We start from the raw sequence: 16,725 nt of genomic DNA on the forward strand, positions 1-16,725 counted from the left end.
TGTCTATTCTTTGATAATTCTGGAATTGCTTAACAATGATGGGGAGGTTCTTAATGAAAAAAAATAGTGTAGAATATAATCTGTAAAATTTTCACTGGATGAAAAATGCTTTTTTTTTTTTTAAGATTTTTTTTATTTATTTGTCAGAGAGAGAGAGAGGGAAAGAGAGCGAACACAGGCAGACAGAATGGCAGGCAGAGGCAGAGGGAGAAGCAGACTCCCTGCCGAGCAAGGAGCTTGATGTGGGACTTGATCCCAGGACGCTGGGATCATGACCCGAGCCAAGGTAGCTGCTTAATCAACTGAGCCACTCAGGTGTCCCAAAAATGCTTTTTTAACTAAGCTAAGTCATTTTATTTTTTGTTCCTGTTGAAGAAGCCAAATGATCAAACTCCTTTCCATGACTTTTGGAATAGAGAAGAGTATTTATTTTAATAGAAACAAAATATCTCATTTACTGACATTTTAGAATATGTATATGAGACAGAATAGTTAGAAGGGTTAAAGTACATGAGCCCTTGGGTGGCTTAGTCAGTTAAGTGTCTGCCTTCATCTCAGCTCACGTCATGATCCCGGGGTCCTGGGATAGAGCCCTGTATCGGCCTCCCTGCTCAGCTGGGAGTTTGTTTCTCCCTCTGCCCTTTTCCCCACTCATACACTTCTATCTCTCTTTCCCTCTCAAATAAATAAAATCTTTTTTTTTTTTTTTTTAAGATTTTATTTATTTGACAGAGAGACAGAGAGATCACAGGCAGGCAGAGAGAGGTGGGGGAAGAAGGCTCCCCGCCGAGCAGAGAGCCCGACTCGGGGCTTGATCCCAGGACCCTGGGATCATGACCTGAGCCGAAGGCAGAGGCCCCAACCCACTGAGCCACCCAGGAGCCCCCAAATAAATAAAATCTTTTAAAAAATAAAAAAAATAATTTTTTAAAAGGGTTTAAAGTACAGTGTCTGGTATTTAGTAGGTGGGTTACTAAATGTATTTGTGGAGTGAGAGAACCACTCATAGGATAGCGCTTTTTTCCTCTTTGACTGAGTTGTTCTTTCCACCCCCTTCTGTCTCATGTCTCTCTGCCTTATTAAATGAGCATTCGGAACTAGGGTAACAATATATTCTTTAATGTTTCAGATCATCCAGGCCTAGAAAATATGGAACAAATTGAGAAATTTCAAGAAAAGGCATATGTGGAATTCCAAGATTATATAACCAAAACATATCCAGATGACACCTACAGGTATCTAAAAGTTAAATACTGTTTAATTAAATCCATCTTAAAAATTTTTTGTAAATCATTTCATTATTTCCCATTCTAAGAGTAAATCAGTGTTTTAGTCAGCCTGGACCTTTGAAATAGCTAATCCTGGGGCACCTGGGTGGCTCAGTGGGTTAAAGCCTCTGCCTTCGGCTCAGGTCATGATCCTAGGGTCCTGGGATTGAGCCCCGCATCGGGCTCTCTGCTCAGCATCGAGCCTGCTTTTCCCTCTCTCTGCCTGCCTCTCTGCCTACTTGTGATTTGTGTCTGTCAAATAAATAAATAAAATCTTTAAAAAAAAAAAAGGTTGGAGGCACCTGGGTGGCTCAGTGGGTTAAAGCCTCTGCTTACGGCTCAGGTCATGATCCCAGAGTCTTGGGATCGAGCCCCGCATTGGGCTCTCTGCTCAGCAGGGAGCCTGCTTTCCTTCCTCTCTCTTTGCCTGCCTCTCTGCCTACTTGTGTCAAATAAATAAATAAATCTTTTTTTTAAAAAAAGGTGACTTAATCCTGTTTTCAGTTGGTCACAAGTGTTAGGGTACAAGGCCTTAGAATACAAGAGGGATACAGACACCAAGCTTTTCAGAAAGTTGTTTTTTGTTGTTATTGTTTATTTTGTTATGATTGTTCTCAGTGTTTTAAAGTTTCAAAAAATGTTTTATACCTCATTGTACAAACAAATATACTATTTAAATTTTTCCTCCTTCTTGGCATATAGCTGTTGGCTGACCTCTGTTCCAGTAGGTTCCAGGTACTTTGATTGATCTCTGAAGCTCTCCCAGTTTCTTACATTCTGTTAAAAATAATAAATTATCTTTGGATGGCAGTTTTCAACGTATACCTTATGAAGGGTATGGTTTTGCCTTTAAGATCCTCAGTAGTACAGAAACTGGCAGGAATCGTTTCATTAATCTTTACCACAACAGAGAGACAAGGAGTAAGTAAGTGGCTAACACGCATTCACATAGGTAGAGGGGTAGTTGAGTCAGGATTTAAACCCAGTGTTTCCTGATTCCGTATTCTGTTCCTGTCTTCCCGGTAATAACTATTGCCTGTTTGACCATGTCCATTTGTTCTTTGATCACGATTGAGCCCCCTGTGTACTAATAACACAGAACATTGCTGCTCCTAAAACCTCGACTAAATCTCTAAGCCATTCTTAAATGTATAATTTGATATGTGTTTCAGTAACTTAGTTCCATGGTGGGGTGCCAGAGTGGCTCAGTTGGTTGAGCGTCCAACTCTTGATTTCAGCTCAGATCGTGATCCTCAGGGTAGTGGGATGGGTCTTTGTTGGGCTCCAAGCTCAGTGGGGAGTCTTGAGATTCTCTCTCTCCCCCCCCCTCCGCCCCCACCCTGCACTTGTGTGCACATGCGCTCTAAAATAAATAAATCTTTTTAAAAAATAAATAAATAATTTAGTGGTCTCATGGTCCATACGGCCAAGTGGAGACAACACAGTGTAGCAGTTAAGAGAAAAGCTTTCCTATGAAGTCTGCCAGGCTCCATTTATTTCCAGATGATTGTTGTATCCTCTAAGGCTTAAGAGTACTTGAGTTTTTCAGTAACTTCTGAAAATTAGATCTTTATTAAAGTAGACCACAACCAATATACATGCAGAAACTACTCCTATTTTTCCACTAAATCTCTTTTGGATTTACACCCTTGTTTTTCCTTCCGCTTTTTAGGTTGTCTAGACTACTACTCAGATTGCCTGCTTTGAGACTGATGAATGCTACCATCACTGAAGAATTGTTTTTCAAAGGTCTCATTGGCAATGTACGAATTGACAGTGTCATCCCACATATTTTAAAAATGGAGCCTGCAGATTATAACTCACAAATCATCGGTCACAGCATTTGAAGACTGTGTCATTAGTATAAACTTACTGTTGTTTCCCAGAACACAAGAAGACACCAAATTGAACTCATTGCTTCCAGGGTATTGGGAAATTTTGATTTTAAAGAGTAACCAAAAACCCAAAGTGTTTTTATTTTAACTTCTTAAGATTTTTTGATGTGACTGGACAGGTGGCAGGAATTAGAATTTCCCTTCCTGTCTTATTTAAATGAATAAGAAATACTATGAATTTATTCTTGGTTAAGATGACACCCTAAGCTATCACTTCTTGGCATCTAAACTAAGATCACTCGTTATATTTTATCTTATAAAACAAATAAATTAGTCTTTTTTTTTTCCAGAATTGTGTTCTATTTCATGTTTTTCATTATGAACTAGTACAGACACTTAATCTTCAGAAATCCTTAAGGAGGATTTCCCAGCATTTCTTCCATAATATAATCTGTTTTAATTACCACATAAAAGATTATTTTATTCTCAATGGTATAATGATAACATTAAAACCATAGGAAATAATAATTGAAAACATATATATATTTTTTGCCTTTTGTAAATACTACGGCACCCTTAGCATATACCACTCTCATTGCTGGCAATGAGACATAAGCCTACGTGATTTCAAGATTTATTTTTAGTGTTGTATATTATTAGTTACAAGCACTTTTTATTTATGTATGTAGCAGAAGATTGCTTTTGAGAATGAGATAGGGTTCATGTTTTAAAATTTTTGGTTTACTGTGTTTTAAAAGTTGTAGAGCCTGAGCCCATACTGTTTCAGTATTTTAAAATACATATTGTTGCTCTTCCATTCCACAAAAAGCTTTGGACTTCTCTCCCTCTTTTCTGATCTGCATTAGAACTTCCTGACCCTTCAATGAGTTTTAGCCCTTTTCTTTGAGGTCGTTGGAAATAAGCAATTTGTTAAATAATGGATTTATCATAGCCAGTCTGTGTTTTCAAGGTGAGTTAAACAATCATTTTAAAGCAAATTGATAATTTTTAAAAATTAAAGTTTTTTTTTAATATGTAAAGGAATATGCACTGATGTCTCACTGTAAGCGGGGAGAGCTGTTTTAACAGTAGTATACATCAGCCTGCAGCCTTGTTTCCACAGCAGAACCATTTTAGACTCCTTGGATGCCTTCCACAATAATGTTTTCCTTAGCAAACCTGAGACTGTTAAATCGTTCTTTGCTCTGATTGTCATGATGAATTATTTTGGTATGTCTGTGTGTTGTTTAAAAAAAAAAAATGGAGATTTTATTGCACTCAGAGTACACTTTTTATAAAGATTTTTGCATTAGAAAAGCTTAATTTAGGGTAGGGTGTGGATTTTACTAATTGCTACTTTAATAGTAAATCAGAAGTTTAAAGTACCAACTTAGAGTGTCTACCAACTTATTAAGGGAAACTTTTTCCCTATTGAAAATGTGATTTTTGTCAACAGGTTTATTTATAACTATCAACTGGAAAAAACTACATTTTACAAAATAATTAAAATGGAACAATCAGTAGGTTTATATCTTTATAAACCCAATGAAGTAAGCCAAGGATTCAGGAAAATAATTCTTTAAAATAATGTACTAATGGTTAATTAAGATACATGTTCCTTTCAGGTATTTTTCCTGATTAAATTTGTGGTTATATTTGGAAGTGTTTTTAAAGCTATATTAAAATGTGACTTACACTAAAAATGTCCATTTATTTGATTTCAGAGTCCTGTTTGTTCAGTATTTGGTCATCCATTTGTTCTATTGTTATGAAATCTCTAACAGGATTTATTAACTAGGAAGGGAAATGCATGGAAAACATTTCCATACCAATATTTTGGGATTATTTACAATTCAGTTTGAAGAATTTCTGCTAAAACTGCAGACTGACTATTAATTTATTTTCTGTCTCCTGAAATTTCAGTAAAATAACAGGAAAGTATAACCACACAATGATAAATGAAAGAGGAAACAAGAAATCAAAGGGTAAGAGAATTCAGTAAGTTCTTGGAAAAACAAAATGCAGGTAGAGAAAGACTAACTGACTTCTTAGCAGAGCCAGAACCCAGGACACTCTGAGTACCTGCAAAAGGCAGTTAGTTCAGTGAGAGAGGCAGTATCCCCAGAAAAGATGCTCACTACTGGGGAGAACTGGTGCTTGTATTCAGAGATGATGCTTGGGATGTTTAAGAAAATGAATAAAAGTGGTTGCAAGTTTGTGTACAAAATCCTTGAATTACCTTTTCCTGCCCTTTCTTAAGGTGGCTGACCACTTTTTGTCCTTCTGCCTTTTTGATCAGAAGGCCAGAAGTTAATTCTCTTGAGCAGCTGAACTGGAAGGTCAGACTTAACAGGGCACCAGAAATAACAGAAAGCCTGGGTTAGATGTGTATAGGGTTGAAAATACGGGCTAAGTGAAAATCTGCATTCTCAGTGTGGGCTTGGTATCATGTTCGAACGATGCTGGCCATGAGTATAAGCTTCTTGGCCAGGGTTTTTTTTCTTCAGAGAAATTAATTGGCCTTAGAGAAAAGATGTCCGATACTCACTTTTCATTGTATCTTGGTGAAAAGCCTGCTTGTCACTTTATCATTCTTCAGAGAAGCCCACTAATTTCACGTCATAGAAGTATACATTGGGTTTCTGTTCAACTCTTCATTGCCTGCTATTAAATATGAACTTAAAACCAAGATCACCAGATAATTGAGGAAAATCTCCAATCCATAAGAGATCAGACGGTGTTAGGGCTGAGAGGAGGCAAATATAATCCAGGGATCAGAAAAATATCCACCCCCAAAGGTAATTAACATTTTGAAAGAAAGCAGACCTTGTGTCCATTAAATGAGAACAGGATGCTTTGGGGATTTTTTTTTGTTTCAAATTTTTAGTTACATTCTAGTTAGTTGACATACAGTATTGGTTTCAGGAGTAGAATTCAGTGGTTCATCACTTACATACAACACTCAGTGCTGATCACAAGTGCCCTCCTTAATACCCATCCCCCATCCAGTCCCTCTCCCATCTACCCCCTCTATCAACCCTCAGTTTGTTCTCTACCATTAAGAGTCTCTTGTACTTTGTTTCCCTCTTTTTTCCCCATCCCATATGGTCATCTGTTTTGTTTCTTAAATTCCACATATGAGTGAGGTGGTATGGTATTTATCTTTCTATGGCTGACTTACTTCACTTTAGCATAATACACTAGCTCTATACATGTCATTACAAGTGCCAAGATTTCATCCTTTTTGATGATCTTCTTTATCCATTCATCAGTCGATGGACATTTGGGCTCTTTCCATAGTTTGCCTATTGTTGATAAGGACACTATAAACATTGGAGTGCCTGTACCCCTTCAAATCTGTGTTTTTGTATCCTTTAGGTAAATACCTAGTAGCGCAATTGCCAGATCCTGGGGTAGTTCTATTTTTAATTTTAGAGGACACTCCATACTGTTTGCCAGAGTGGCTGCACCAGTTTGCATTCCCACCAACAGTGTAAGAGGGTTCCCCTTTTTCTACATCCTCACCAATACCTCTTGTTTCCTCTGTTTCTTTAAGCCATTCTGACAGGCGTGAGGTCCTAGATCATGATTTTGATTTGTATTTCCCTGATGATGAGTGATGTTGAGCATTTTTTCGTGTGTCTCTTAACTATCTGGATGTCTTCTGTCCATTTCTTAACTGGATTATTTGTTTTTTGGGTGTTGAGTTTGATAAGGTCTTTATAAATTTTGGATACTAACCCTTTATCAGATACTTTATTTGCAAATATCTTCTCTCATTCCATAGGCTGCCTTTTAGTATTGTTGATTGTTTACTTTGCTGTGCAGAAACTTTTATCTTGAAGTCCCAGCATTATTACTTTTGTTTCTTGCCTCTGGCAACATGTCTTGTAAGAAGTTACTTTGGTTCTCTTCTAGGATTTTGATTGTTTCCTGTCTCGTATTTAGGTCTTTTATCCATTTTGAATTTATTTTTGATAGTATGGTATAAGAAAGTGGTCAGTTTCATTCTTCTGCATGTTGCTGCCCAGTTTTCCCAACACCATTTGTGGAAGAGAGATTCTTTTTCCATTGGATATTCTTTCCTGCTTTGTCAAAGATTAGTCGACCTTATAGGAGGCTTTCAAAAGGGATATTGGGAGCAAGGAACTGTCCTTGGAAATTAAAAATATTAGCCAAACTGTATGGTCATCAGTGCTTACTCCCATGGGAATAAGGAAGATGATGAGGAGGAGGAACAGGAGCAGGAAGAGGACAAAATGGGGAAGTGGGAGAACTGAGGGAGGAGAAAGTACTTTTAAATATTCCCTTTTTATTACTTTGTCTGCTTCTATGGCAAATCATACTTTGATAGCCTAAAAATGGCCATTTTATTATTGTCAGATCCTTTCTTATGGGAGAGGGATTATTTATGATGTTTAGGTTTAGAATAAAATATGGGCCAAATGTCAGTTTTGCTGTGTGCCTTATCTGCATTGTCCTGCCAGGATATCTTTCTGTAGAATCACAGTAAATGGAACCATTTTGTATTGTGTGTTGTATTTTATGGGGTTTGCAAAACTTATTTTGAAGGGGGAAAATAAAATAAAGAAAACATAGTTCCTAATAGGAAAGAAAAATGTTAGCCACAGCAATTTATTAGAAGAGTTGGAAGTTGTTGAAGAACTCCCCCTGAGAACATAACCAGAAGGTAAAGAAATAAAGAAGAAAAAATAAAATTAGAAAATGAAATCAGGAGGTCTAACATTTTAATAGCTGGAGTTTAAGAGAACAGAAAAGACTTGAGGTAAGGAAATTATTAAATAATACAAGAAAAGTTACATAAAAGGACATGTGTCTCTAGGTTGAAAGGAGCCACTCTTTTTTTAAAGATTTATTTATTTATTTGAGAGAGAGCCCACATGGAGTGGTGGGAGGGGCAGAGGGAAAGAAAGAATCTCAAGCAGACTCCCCACTGAGTGTGGAGCCCCATGCCGGGCTGGATCCCAGGACTCCGAGACCAAGACCAGAGCCACCCATGCGCCCCAAGGATCCACACTTTATTTTTTTTTTTAAGATTTTATTTATTTGACAGAGAAAGATCACAAGTAGGCAGAGAGGCAGGCAGAGAGAGAGAGAAGAGAAAGCAGGCTCCCTGCCGAGCAGAGAGCCCGATGCGGGGCTTGATCCCAGGACCCTGAGATCATGACCTGAGTCGAAGGCAGCAGCTTAACCCACTGAGCCACCCAGGCGCCCGAGGATCTACACTTTAAATGAAAAAAGATTCATACTTGTCTTAAAATCAGAACAATATAGTCAAAGAGAAGATACTATTCCGCTGCTTTTTGCAATATAGTGGAATAGGTAATCTGCAGGCCTTTTTTTCCATTGCTGGGCTCGTAAGTTTAGTGTGAGTTCTCAAAGAAGGGTAAGGTTGGTGCAGATCATGAAATTCCTCAAACCCCTGGGCCTGGCAGAAGCAAATACATCTTCTCTGGAGAAAATATCCATAATTTAGATCAGAAGTTGGCACACCTTTTTTTTTTTTTTTTTTTTTAAATATTTTTATTTGTTAGAGAGAGCCCAAGCAGGGGGAGAAGCAGTCTCCTTGCTGAGCAAGGATCCCAACATAGAACTCGATCCCAGGATCCTGGGATCATGACCTGAGCCAAAGGCAGATGCTTAACTGACTGAGCCACCCAGGCATCCCCAGAAGTTGGCACACTTTTTGGTAAAGGGCAGGAGGTAATTTTTTTTCTTTTTACTTTTGGGCCATCCAATGCCTGTGGCAACTACTCAACTCAGCTGTTGTGGTGCAAAGGAGCTATAGACAGTACATAACAATGGGCCTGGCTGTGTTCTGGTAGAACAAATACAAAAGCAGGTAATGGACTGAATTTGACCCTAGGGACATAGTTTCCTGGTCTCTAATTTAAGACCTCAAGACTGTCTCAGATTAAGCTCACCCGTATATGAGCTCACAAAATTATTAAACTCACAAAGAAGCCACTTGAATGAGTCTGATATAAACAACACATAAAAAGACTCCGAAATACAGTATGAGATACAGAAATTGTCACATCCAGATTATAAAGGTATATAATAGTTTTTAAGGGAAAAAATGGAATCAAAAAGTCATAAGAAATAGGAACAGCAGGGGCGCCTGGGTGGCTCAGTGGGTTAAGGCCTCTGCCTTCGGCTCAGGTCATGATCCCAGGGTCCTGGGATCGAGTCCCGCGTCGGGCTCTCTGCTCAGCGGGGAGCCTGCTTCCCTTCCTCTCCCTCTGCCTGTCTCTCTGCCTACTTGTGATCTCTGTCTTTCAAATAAATAAATAAAATCTTTAAAAAAAAAAAAAAAAAGAAATAGGAACAGCAGAAAAGATGAAATTTTAAGAACAAACCAAAACAACATTTAGAAATAAAAAACTAAAAAAAAAATTTTTTAAGATTTTACTTATTTTAAAGACAGCGGACAAGCAGAAGGAAAGGGAAAGCAGACTCCCTCCTGAGCGCAGAGCCAAACACAGAACTGATCCCCAGGACCCCGAGATCCCAGTCAGATGCTTAACCGACTGAGCCACGCAGGCACCCCAAAAAACTTACTGAAATTTTAAAAATCTCTCCATGGTGGAAGATATGCAGACAACACATACATTTAATTCTAACTCCCTCCTTAAATGTCATTAAAACAGTCAAAAAATTATCTCAAAGAAAAAAATGAGAAATAAATGTTTCAAAGTTCTAGAAGCTGGAAAACACATAAGGTGGGTAATGGTCATCTTAGCAAACGTGAGAAAGTTGACTTAGCCTGCAGTGGGGGAAGCTGACGATAAGCCTGACTGGCACCGCAGATCCTCCAGAATGCTCTCAGATTACAACACCTGCTTTGGAAGGGGATATAAAGGGACTTAAGTCTGTTAAGGAGGCAGGTATGTACTAGAATGATAAAATTTGAAAGTCTGGGGATACCAAGTATATAGTACATGGAACAGGATGTGTGTTGAAGATGGGAGTGTCTATTGATACAACCGTCTCCCAAAAGTAATTTTACATTACATAGTAAATATAATGTGCACAAATCTGTTTTATCCTAGAAAAACTCTTGTACATGTGCCAGGAGGCATACAAAATGTTCATGTCAGCATTGTAAGAGAAAAAAAAGTCTCTCCAAATACCCATTGATAGGAGAATGAATAAATAAATTACAGTGTAGTCACCCAATGAGAAGTATTATGTAATATCAACGAATCCCAGAAGTTATGTATGAAAAAGCCCAAAAATATGTGATCTGTTTGCTGAAAACAGGTAAATATAATACATTGTCGGGAGGTACTTAGTTAGGGATGTGGTGAAGTCAACTTAAAAGCAAGGGAGGGATCCTGGCTGGTTCCATCAGAAGAGCACGGGACTCTTGTCAGAGTCATGAATTCAAGCCTCATGTCTAGTGTAGAGATCACTTAGGTAAAAAAAAAAAAAAAAAAAATTGGAAAAAATAAAAAGCAAGGGAATTATAAGTAATTCAGACTTCTAGTTACTTCTGGAAGAATAAGAAGAAAACACAAACAGGGAGGGACATACAAGGGGCTTTCAAAGTATTAACAGTATTCTATTTGTTACAAATTCTCTTGCTTTCTATCAAAGCACTCAGTGGTTTAAAACTACATTTGTTATGCTCATGAATCCACAATGAGAATAGAGCTTGGCATGGCATGGACAGCTTTTTTGCACCAAGCAGCTCAGGGTGGGGCGGGGGGGGGGGGAGGAGAGGGTTGGTGGGGCAGAGGCTTGGAACTTTTGGAATCTCACAACATCTGGAGGTTGATAACGGCTGTTTGCTGTGCAAAGTGGCAAACATCTGGGAGACCATGAAGACCAGAAATACTGCAGCCATTCTTTTTTTTTTTTTTTTAAGATTTTATTTATTTATTTGACAGATCACAAGTAGGCAGAGAGGCAGGCAGAGAGAGAGAAGGAATCTGGCTCCCCGCTGAGCAGAGAGCCCGATGCAGGACTCGATTCCAGGATCCTGAGATCATGACCTGAGCTGAAGGCAGAGGCTTAACCCACGGAACCACCCAAGCGCCCCTACTGCAGCCATTCTTGAGAAAGGATGTATCTCAACAGCCTCTGGAGAATCCCAATGTAGAGAAGAGTTTACCTTGACAAGATTTCCTGATGGGTATTTGTGTAATTAAGTTGTAAATTGACACAAGGAATTGTAAGACGTTAAAACAATTGTAACATTTCAGACTAAAAGATACATTACAAAATAAATTTTGTTTTTTGGCCCTTCAAACTTATTATATGGGCTGAAAGAAGGCTAAGAAAACTACTCAGCTACAGACATGGGCTCCTTTTGTGAGAAACAAAGGGTAATTTCCATGTGGCTATTGGGACAGTTGTTGAGAGAGAGAGACAAAGACAAAGACAGATGGAAGACAGTGTTCTAACCTAGCCTCAGTGTCTTTGTCCATTGGGCTGTTATACAGAACACCACAGATTGCCACAGAAAGGTAAAGATGGGTGGAAATTAATGCTTCCACAAGCCTTGGCTTGAAACTCAACAATTTTTTCTCTTCCTCATTCTTGAAGCCTCCTCCTTCCCTTGTTTTTCCATAGAATCCTTTGTTCCAGGAACTCTGTATCTATATTGACATCTTTGCTGACCTCAGTGTATACTTAGTAATGAGAGTCAGATGGCCAGCACTGGCACTGGTCACAAGACCACCTTGGGAAGACATGACTAAATGTGGCTGGACCAGATTCCTCTCAAAACCACCCAGGGGGGCCCTGAATGGCTCAGTTGGTCACGTGTCTGTCTTCTGCTCATATCCCAGGGTCAGGCCTATTCCTCCCCCCCCATACCCCGCTTGTGCTCTCTCACTCTCTCTGTCAAATAAATAAACAAAATCTTTAAAAACGGGGGCCTGGGTGGCTCAGTCCCTTAAGCATCTGCCTTCAGCTCGGGTCATGATCCAGGGGTCCTGGGATCGAGCCCCACATTGGGCTCCGTGCTCAGTGGGAAGCCTGTTTTTCCTTCTCCCACTCCCAATGCTTGTGTTCCCTCTCTTGCTCTGTCTCTCTCTGTCAAATAAATAAAATAAAATCTTTTAAAAAAATCTTTAAAAACAAAACCCCCAAAACCTCCCAGATCCTATAATTTTCCTATAAAACCCTTCAGCCTTTTACTCTGGGCAGTTTCGAAGGCATTAGACTGCTACGGCCTCTTTTACCCAGCAAAGTAAGAAAACAAGCATTCTCTTCGTCTCCAAGTTCTGTCTTCATGTTATGCTTTGGCTCTGGAGCACAGAGGTTGGTTTTTGACAACAGGTGGCTTATAGACAACAAACATTTATTTCTCACGGTTCTGGAAGCTGAAAGTCCAAGATCAGGATGCCAGTGTGATCAAGTTCTGGTGACTTCTTGACTGTGGGTTGCAGGCTGCTCACTTCTGCAGCGTCCTCAGATGATGGAAAAAGCTAAGGATCTCTCTGGATCCTCCTTTAGAGGCACTAATCCCATTCACCAAGGTGCCACCCTTATGACTTAAACAGCTCCCAAAGCCCCAACCTACTATATCACCTTTGAGGATTAGGATTTCAATATGAATTTGGGGGAGGGAGAACACATTCAGACCACAGCACTCAGAAATCAACATCATTGGGGCATATGGGGCCTCAGTCATCTAAGCACCCATCATTGCTTCTTCATTGAGATACACATAAAGGCCTCTCAAATTTAGAGAAAGATAAAGTATACGTATTTTAAAGATTTATTTATTTGAGAGAGAGTGCACATGTGTGCAAGGGGAGGGAAGGGCAGAGGGAGAGAATCTTCAAGCAGAAGAATTTTTTTGTGGCCATTTTGGGAAAACAATCTGTCACAGTATTCTCGTAGGCTCAGCTGTAGACTCTTAAGATTAACTATATACATATGTATATATATGTATATAATATATACTTATATATATTTATACATGCATTTATATGTATATGTATACTTATTTCACAATATTTGATAGAAAATAATTCTTAAATGGAAAAAATTAGATGGTCTTAGACCCTCAGATTGCCACAGCTCCTTGTATCTAGAACCTTCAGAGGTTGTAAGCACAAATTGGCCCTGAAATAGGTATGCACTGTATTAGGAGAATGAAACATGAGTGTGTGTGGGGGGGTGTTGTTAAAGAGCTAAATCCTCCTCTCTATGTTGGGAAGTCAGATAATACCTATTTTTTTTTTTTTAATTCTAGAAATAAGGATGTAAGCTAGGATTATGTTAGTGAATACCAAAATAAGCAGCTCAAAGGTTGAAACAATTCCCTGACTGATTTGGGGAGTTGGAAATCAGATCAGGAAGCAGACCTATGCGATTCTTTCAACCAGGAATGTATACTCAGTGTATTATATTTTAAAAAAGAAAAAAAAACGGAAGAGCTAAATAAGTTAGATTGCTAAAGACAGAATTAAGATTTCTGGCAATATTTTTGTTCACATGAAGACAGTATTATCTGAATGGATTCTGCATGTGCCTTTAGGTTTCTTTGGCTCTGTAATAATAATACTAATATCAAGTTAGTGACAAAGACCAGAACCTGGTACTATGACAAAAGAGCAACCAGAGATGAAGAAAGAATCCTTGAAATCAAAGAGAATAATGTTGAAATGGAAAAAAAAAAATCTATCAAGACCGTATGGATCGTACCCTCATGGGGAACAAATGAGTAGACAGATACATAAAGGTAAAGTGGTTCAGAATGTAAAAGGCAAAGGTAGAAATGGAAAATATGCAGGTAAAATTTAAAAATGCAGAAGATAAATCCAGAAGGACAAATGTTCACCTAATATCCAGATTCCAGACATGGAGAGGGGGAAATTATCAAAAGAACAATTTCTACAAATAACAAAGACACATCTCCAAATTTAAAGATGGTGTTGAATTCCAACAAGGATCAATGAGAAAAAGACCAAGATAAGTCCAAACGAAGTTTCAGAATTTTAAAAACAAACAGAAACCTGAGAAACAAGTTTCTTACAAAGGAATAAATCTAGTTGACCCTTGAACAACACAGGTTTGAACTGCATGGGTCCACTTAAATGCCAGTTTGTTTGTTTTTTTTTACAATACAGTACTGTAAATTTATTTTCCTTATGATTTTCTTAACATTTTCTTTTCTCTAGCTCAGTTCATTGTAAGAATAAAGTATATAATACATGCAACGTACAAAACGTGTGTTAACTGGCTGTTTATGTTATCGGTAAGCCTTCTGGTAAACAGGTTATTCGTAGTTAAGTTTTCAGGGAGTTGAAAGTTATACATGGATTTTCAACTGCATTGGGTGTGGTCAGTGCCTCTAACCCCTGTGTTGGTCCAAGGTCAACTGCATTAGATTGGCAGAAAGATTTTTATCAACAATATTAGATATTAGAAGGTAATGGAGCAATATATTCCATGTCATAGAATTCGTTTGAGCTTAGAATTCTATGTCCCTGCAAATAATCAGTCAAAAGGGAAATTAAAAAAAAAAAAAAGTGGGGGGGGGATTTATTTCCTACACATCTAAAAAAAAAAAAAAGCCTCAAGAAGGTACTCTACCAAAACAAATACAAACAAAAGAGAAACAAGTGAACAAATGACAGAAATCCAAGAAAGAAAAATATGCAGGATCCAAGACTCATTCATATAGAAGCATGAATAATAATAGCTGTTCATCAGGTCTAAAAACAATTGATTAAAATTGTAACAGGAAATCAAAGAAACCTGAAAAATTTATTCAAGAAGACATATGCTTCTTCTATTATTAAGAAGTAATTTATTCAATTCAATTTTGAATTTTAACTTTGCAACTAAATCCTTGAGAGCAGATATTAACTTTATACTTTTCTCATGTTTATAGCGTTTTTGGAATACTTATAATTATACCAGGCACTGGATTAGTATCTTATGTACCTTCTCCTATTTAATCCTCACAACGGTTCCATAATGTAGGTAATATTATTTTTTTTATTATTATTTTTTTTATTATTATTTTTTTATTTTTTTTTAAAGATTTTATTTATTTATTTGACAGAGAGAAATCACAAGTAGATGGAGAGGCAAGCAGATAGAGAGAGAGAGGGAAGCAGGCTCCCTGCCGAACAGAGAGCCCGATGTGGGACTCGATCCCAGGACGCTGAGATCACGACCTGAGCCGAAGGCAGCGGTTTAACCCACTGAGCCACCCAGGCGCCCCTGTAGGTAATATTATTAACCACATTTTACAAATGAGAAAACTGAAACTAAGCAACTTGCCCAATATAGCTATTAAGTGACAGAGCTGAGATTTGAACGGGAAAAATTCCTAGGGAGGGGCTTAAAGAAATGGCTGCTGGTAGCAGGTCTAGAGCAGAAAACACAGGATATGCTGGGGATCCATCCAAAAGATTGAAAAACAATCTGGAAGAGATATCTGTACTCTCATGTTTATTGCAGCATTATTTACATTAGCCACGAGGTAGAAGCAACCTAAAATGTCTGAAATGTCCACCAAAAGATGAATGGATGAAGAAAATGTGACATATACATACAATAGAATATTAGCCTTTAAAAAGAAGGAAATCCTGTCATACGCCATAACATGGATGAAACTTAAGGACATTTTGCTAAGTAAAATAAGCTAATTTTTGCTAGTGCAAAAAGACAAGTACTACATGATTCCACTTACAGCAACTAACTGAAGTAACCAGCCTTAGAAACAGAAACTAGAATGGTGGTTGCTGGGGGTTGGAGACAGAGGGAAAGGGGAGTTGTTCAGTGCATGTAGGGTTTCAGTTTTGCAAGATGAAAAGGCTCTAGACATCTGGTGTATAACAATGCGTGTATAGCTAACACTACTATACACTTAAGAATGGTTAGGATAGTACATTTTATGTTGTGTTTTTTGTTACAAAAGAAAAAAAAAAAGATGCTAGGGAACCAACTTGTAATTTTGAGTACTTAAATAAAAGAGAGAACCAAGCACCTATCCTGCCTTTCCTGTATGCAGTAGATCAGGAACCAGATAGTTGAAGGGACGTGTCTCTTTATAAAAGAATTGTGGCTAATGAAGAAAAAATGAAATTATTTAGGCAATGCTCACCAATGTCTGCTAAAAATTACAAAAAGTGAAACAGACACTATGTATACTTCCTGATGGAAAGATATCAGCACCTATAAAATATACCTAACAATGTAAAAAATAAACACAAATCTGGTCAAGCACCTAAGTGTAATTACAAATACACAGGAAATACAGGGGATAGAGGAATACAGGGACATGATCAACAAAATCCAGGCTGTGGAACACTCTACAGGAGAAACTGCCAGTTTTTCGTCAAATAAATTGGAAGGACAAATAAACTAGAAACAAAAAACCAAACAAGAAAAGCTTTAAAGCATACTATGTAAAATAAAATAGCCGCTGGAAAATTAGAAATAATATTTATTTAATATCCATTATTACTTAAAAAATTTAAGTAACATGCACGATTTAGATTCCTAATACATTTTTAAGTGTTTAAATTTTGAATTTTAACTTTGCAACTAAATCCTTGAGAGCAGATATTAACTTTATACTTTTCTATACATCCCCCTCGCTCTCCTACCTACACAGCACTAGTATATGT

At 37.9% G+C, this 16,725-nt stretch overlaps 1 protein-coding gene across 4 annotated transcripts in view; it reads left to right on the top strand.

The window, feature by feature from the left end:
* The window catches only part of NR2C1 (nuclear receptor subfamily 2 group C member 1), a 45,502-nt gene extending 42,047 nt beyond the window's left edge, over positions 1 to 3,455 (top strand). For 3 of the 4 annotated variants that reach the window (XM_045084835.1, XM_045084833.1, XM_045084834.1), the window contains exons 13-15: positions 1,130 to 1,235; positions 1,971 to 2,003; positions 2,941 to 3,455. In XM_045084835.1, coding sequence (XP_044940770.1) covers positions 1,130 to 1,235; positions 1,971 to 2,003; positions 2,941 to 3,115 — 314 coding nt within the window. In that variant the 3' untranslated portion in view covers positions 3,116 to 3,455. The remainder of the gene's footprint in view (positions 1 to 1,129; positions 1,236 to 1,970; positions 2,004 to 2,940) is intronic. The other variant, XM_045084836.1, reaches the window with a different exon arrangement.
* Positions 3,456 to 16,725: the final 13,270 nt, after the last annotated feature.

Source organism: Mustela putorius, unplaced genomic scaffold (assembly GCF_011764305.1).
Source record: "Mustela putorius furo isolate JIRA1106 unplaced genomic scaffold, ASM1176430v1.1 tig00000788_pilon_pilon_pilon, whole genome shotgun sequence".
Lineage (NCBI taxonomy): Eukaryota > Metazoa > Chordata > Mammalia > Carnivora > Mustelidae > Mustela > Mustela putorius.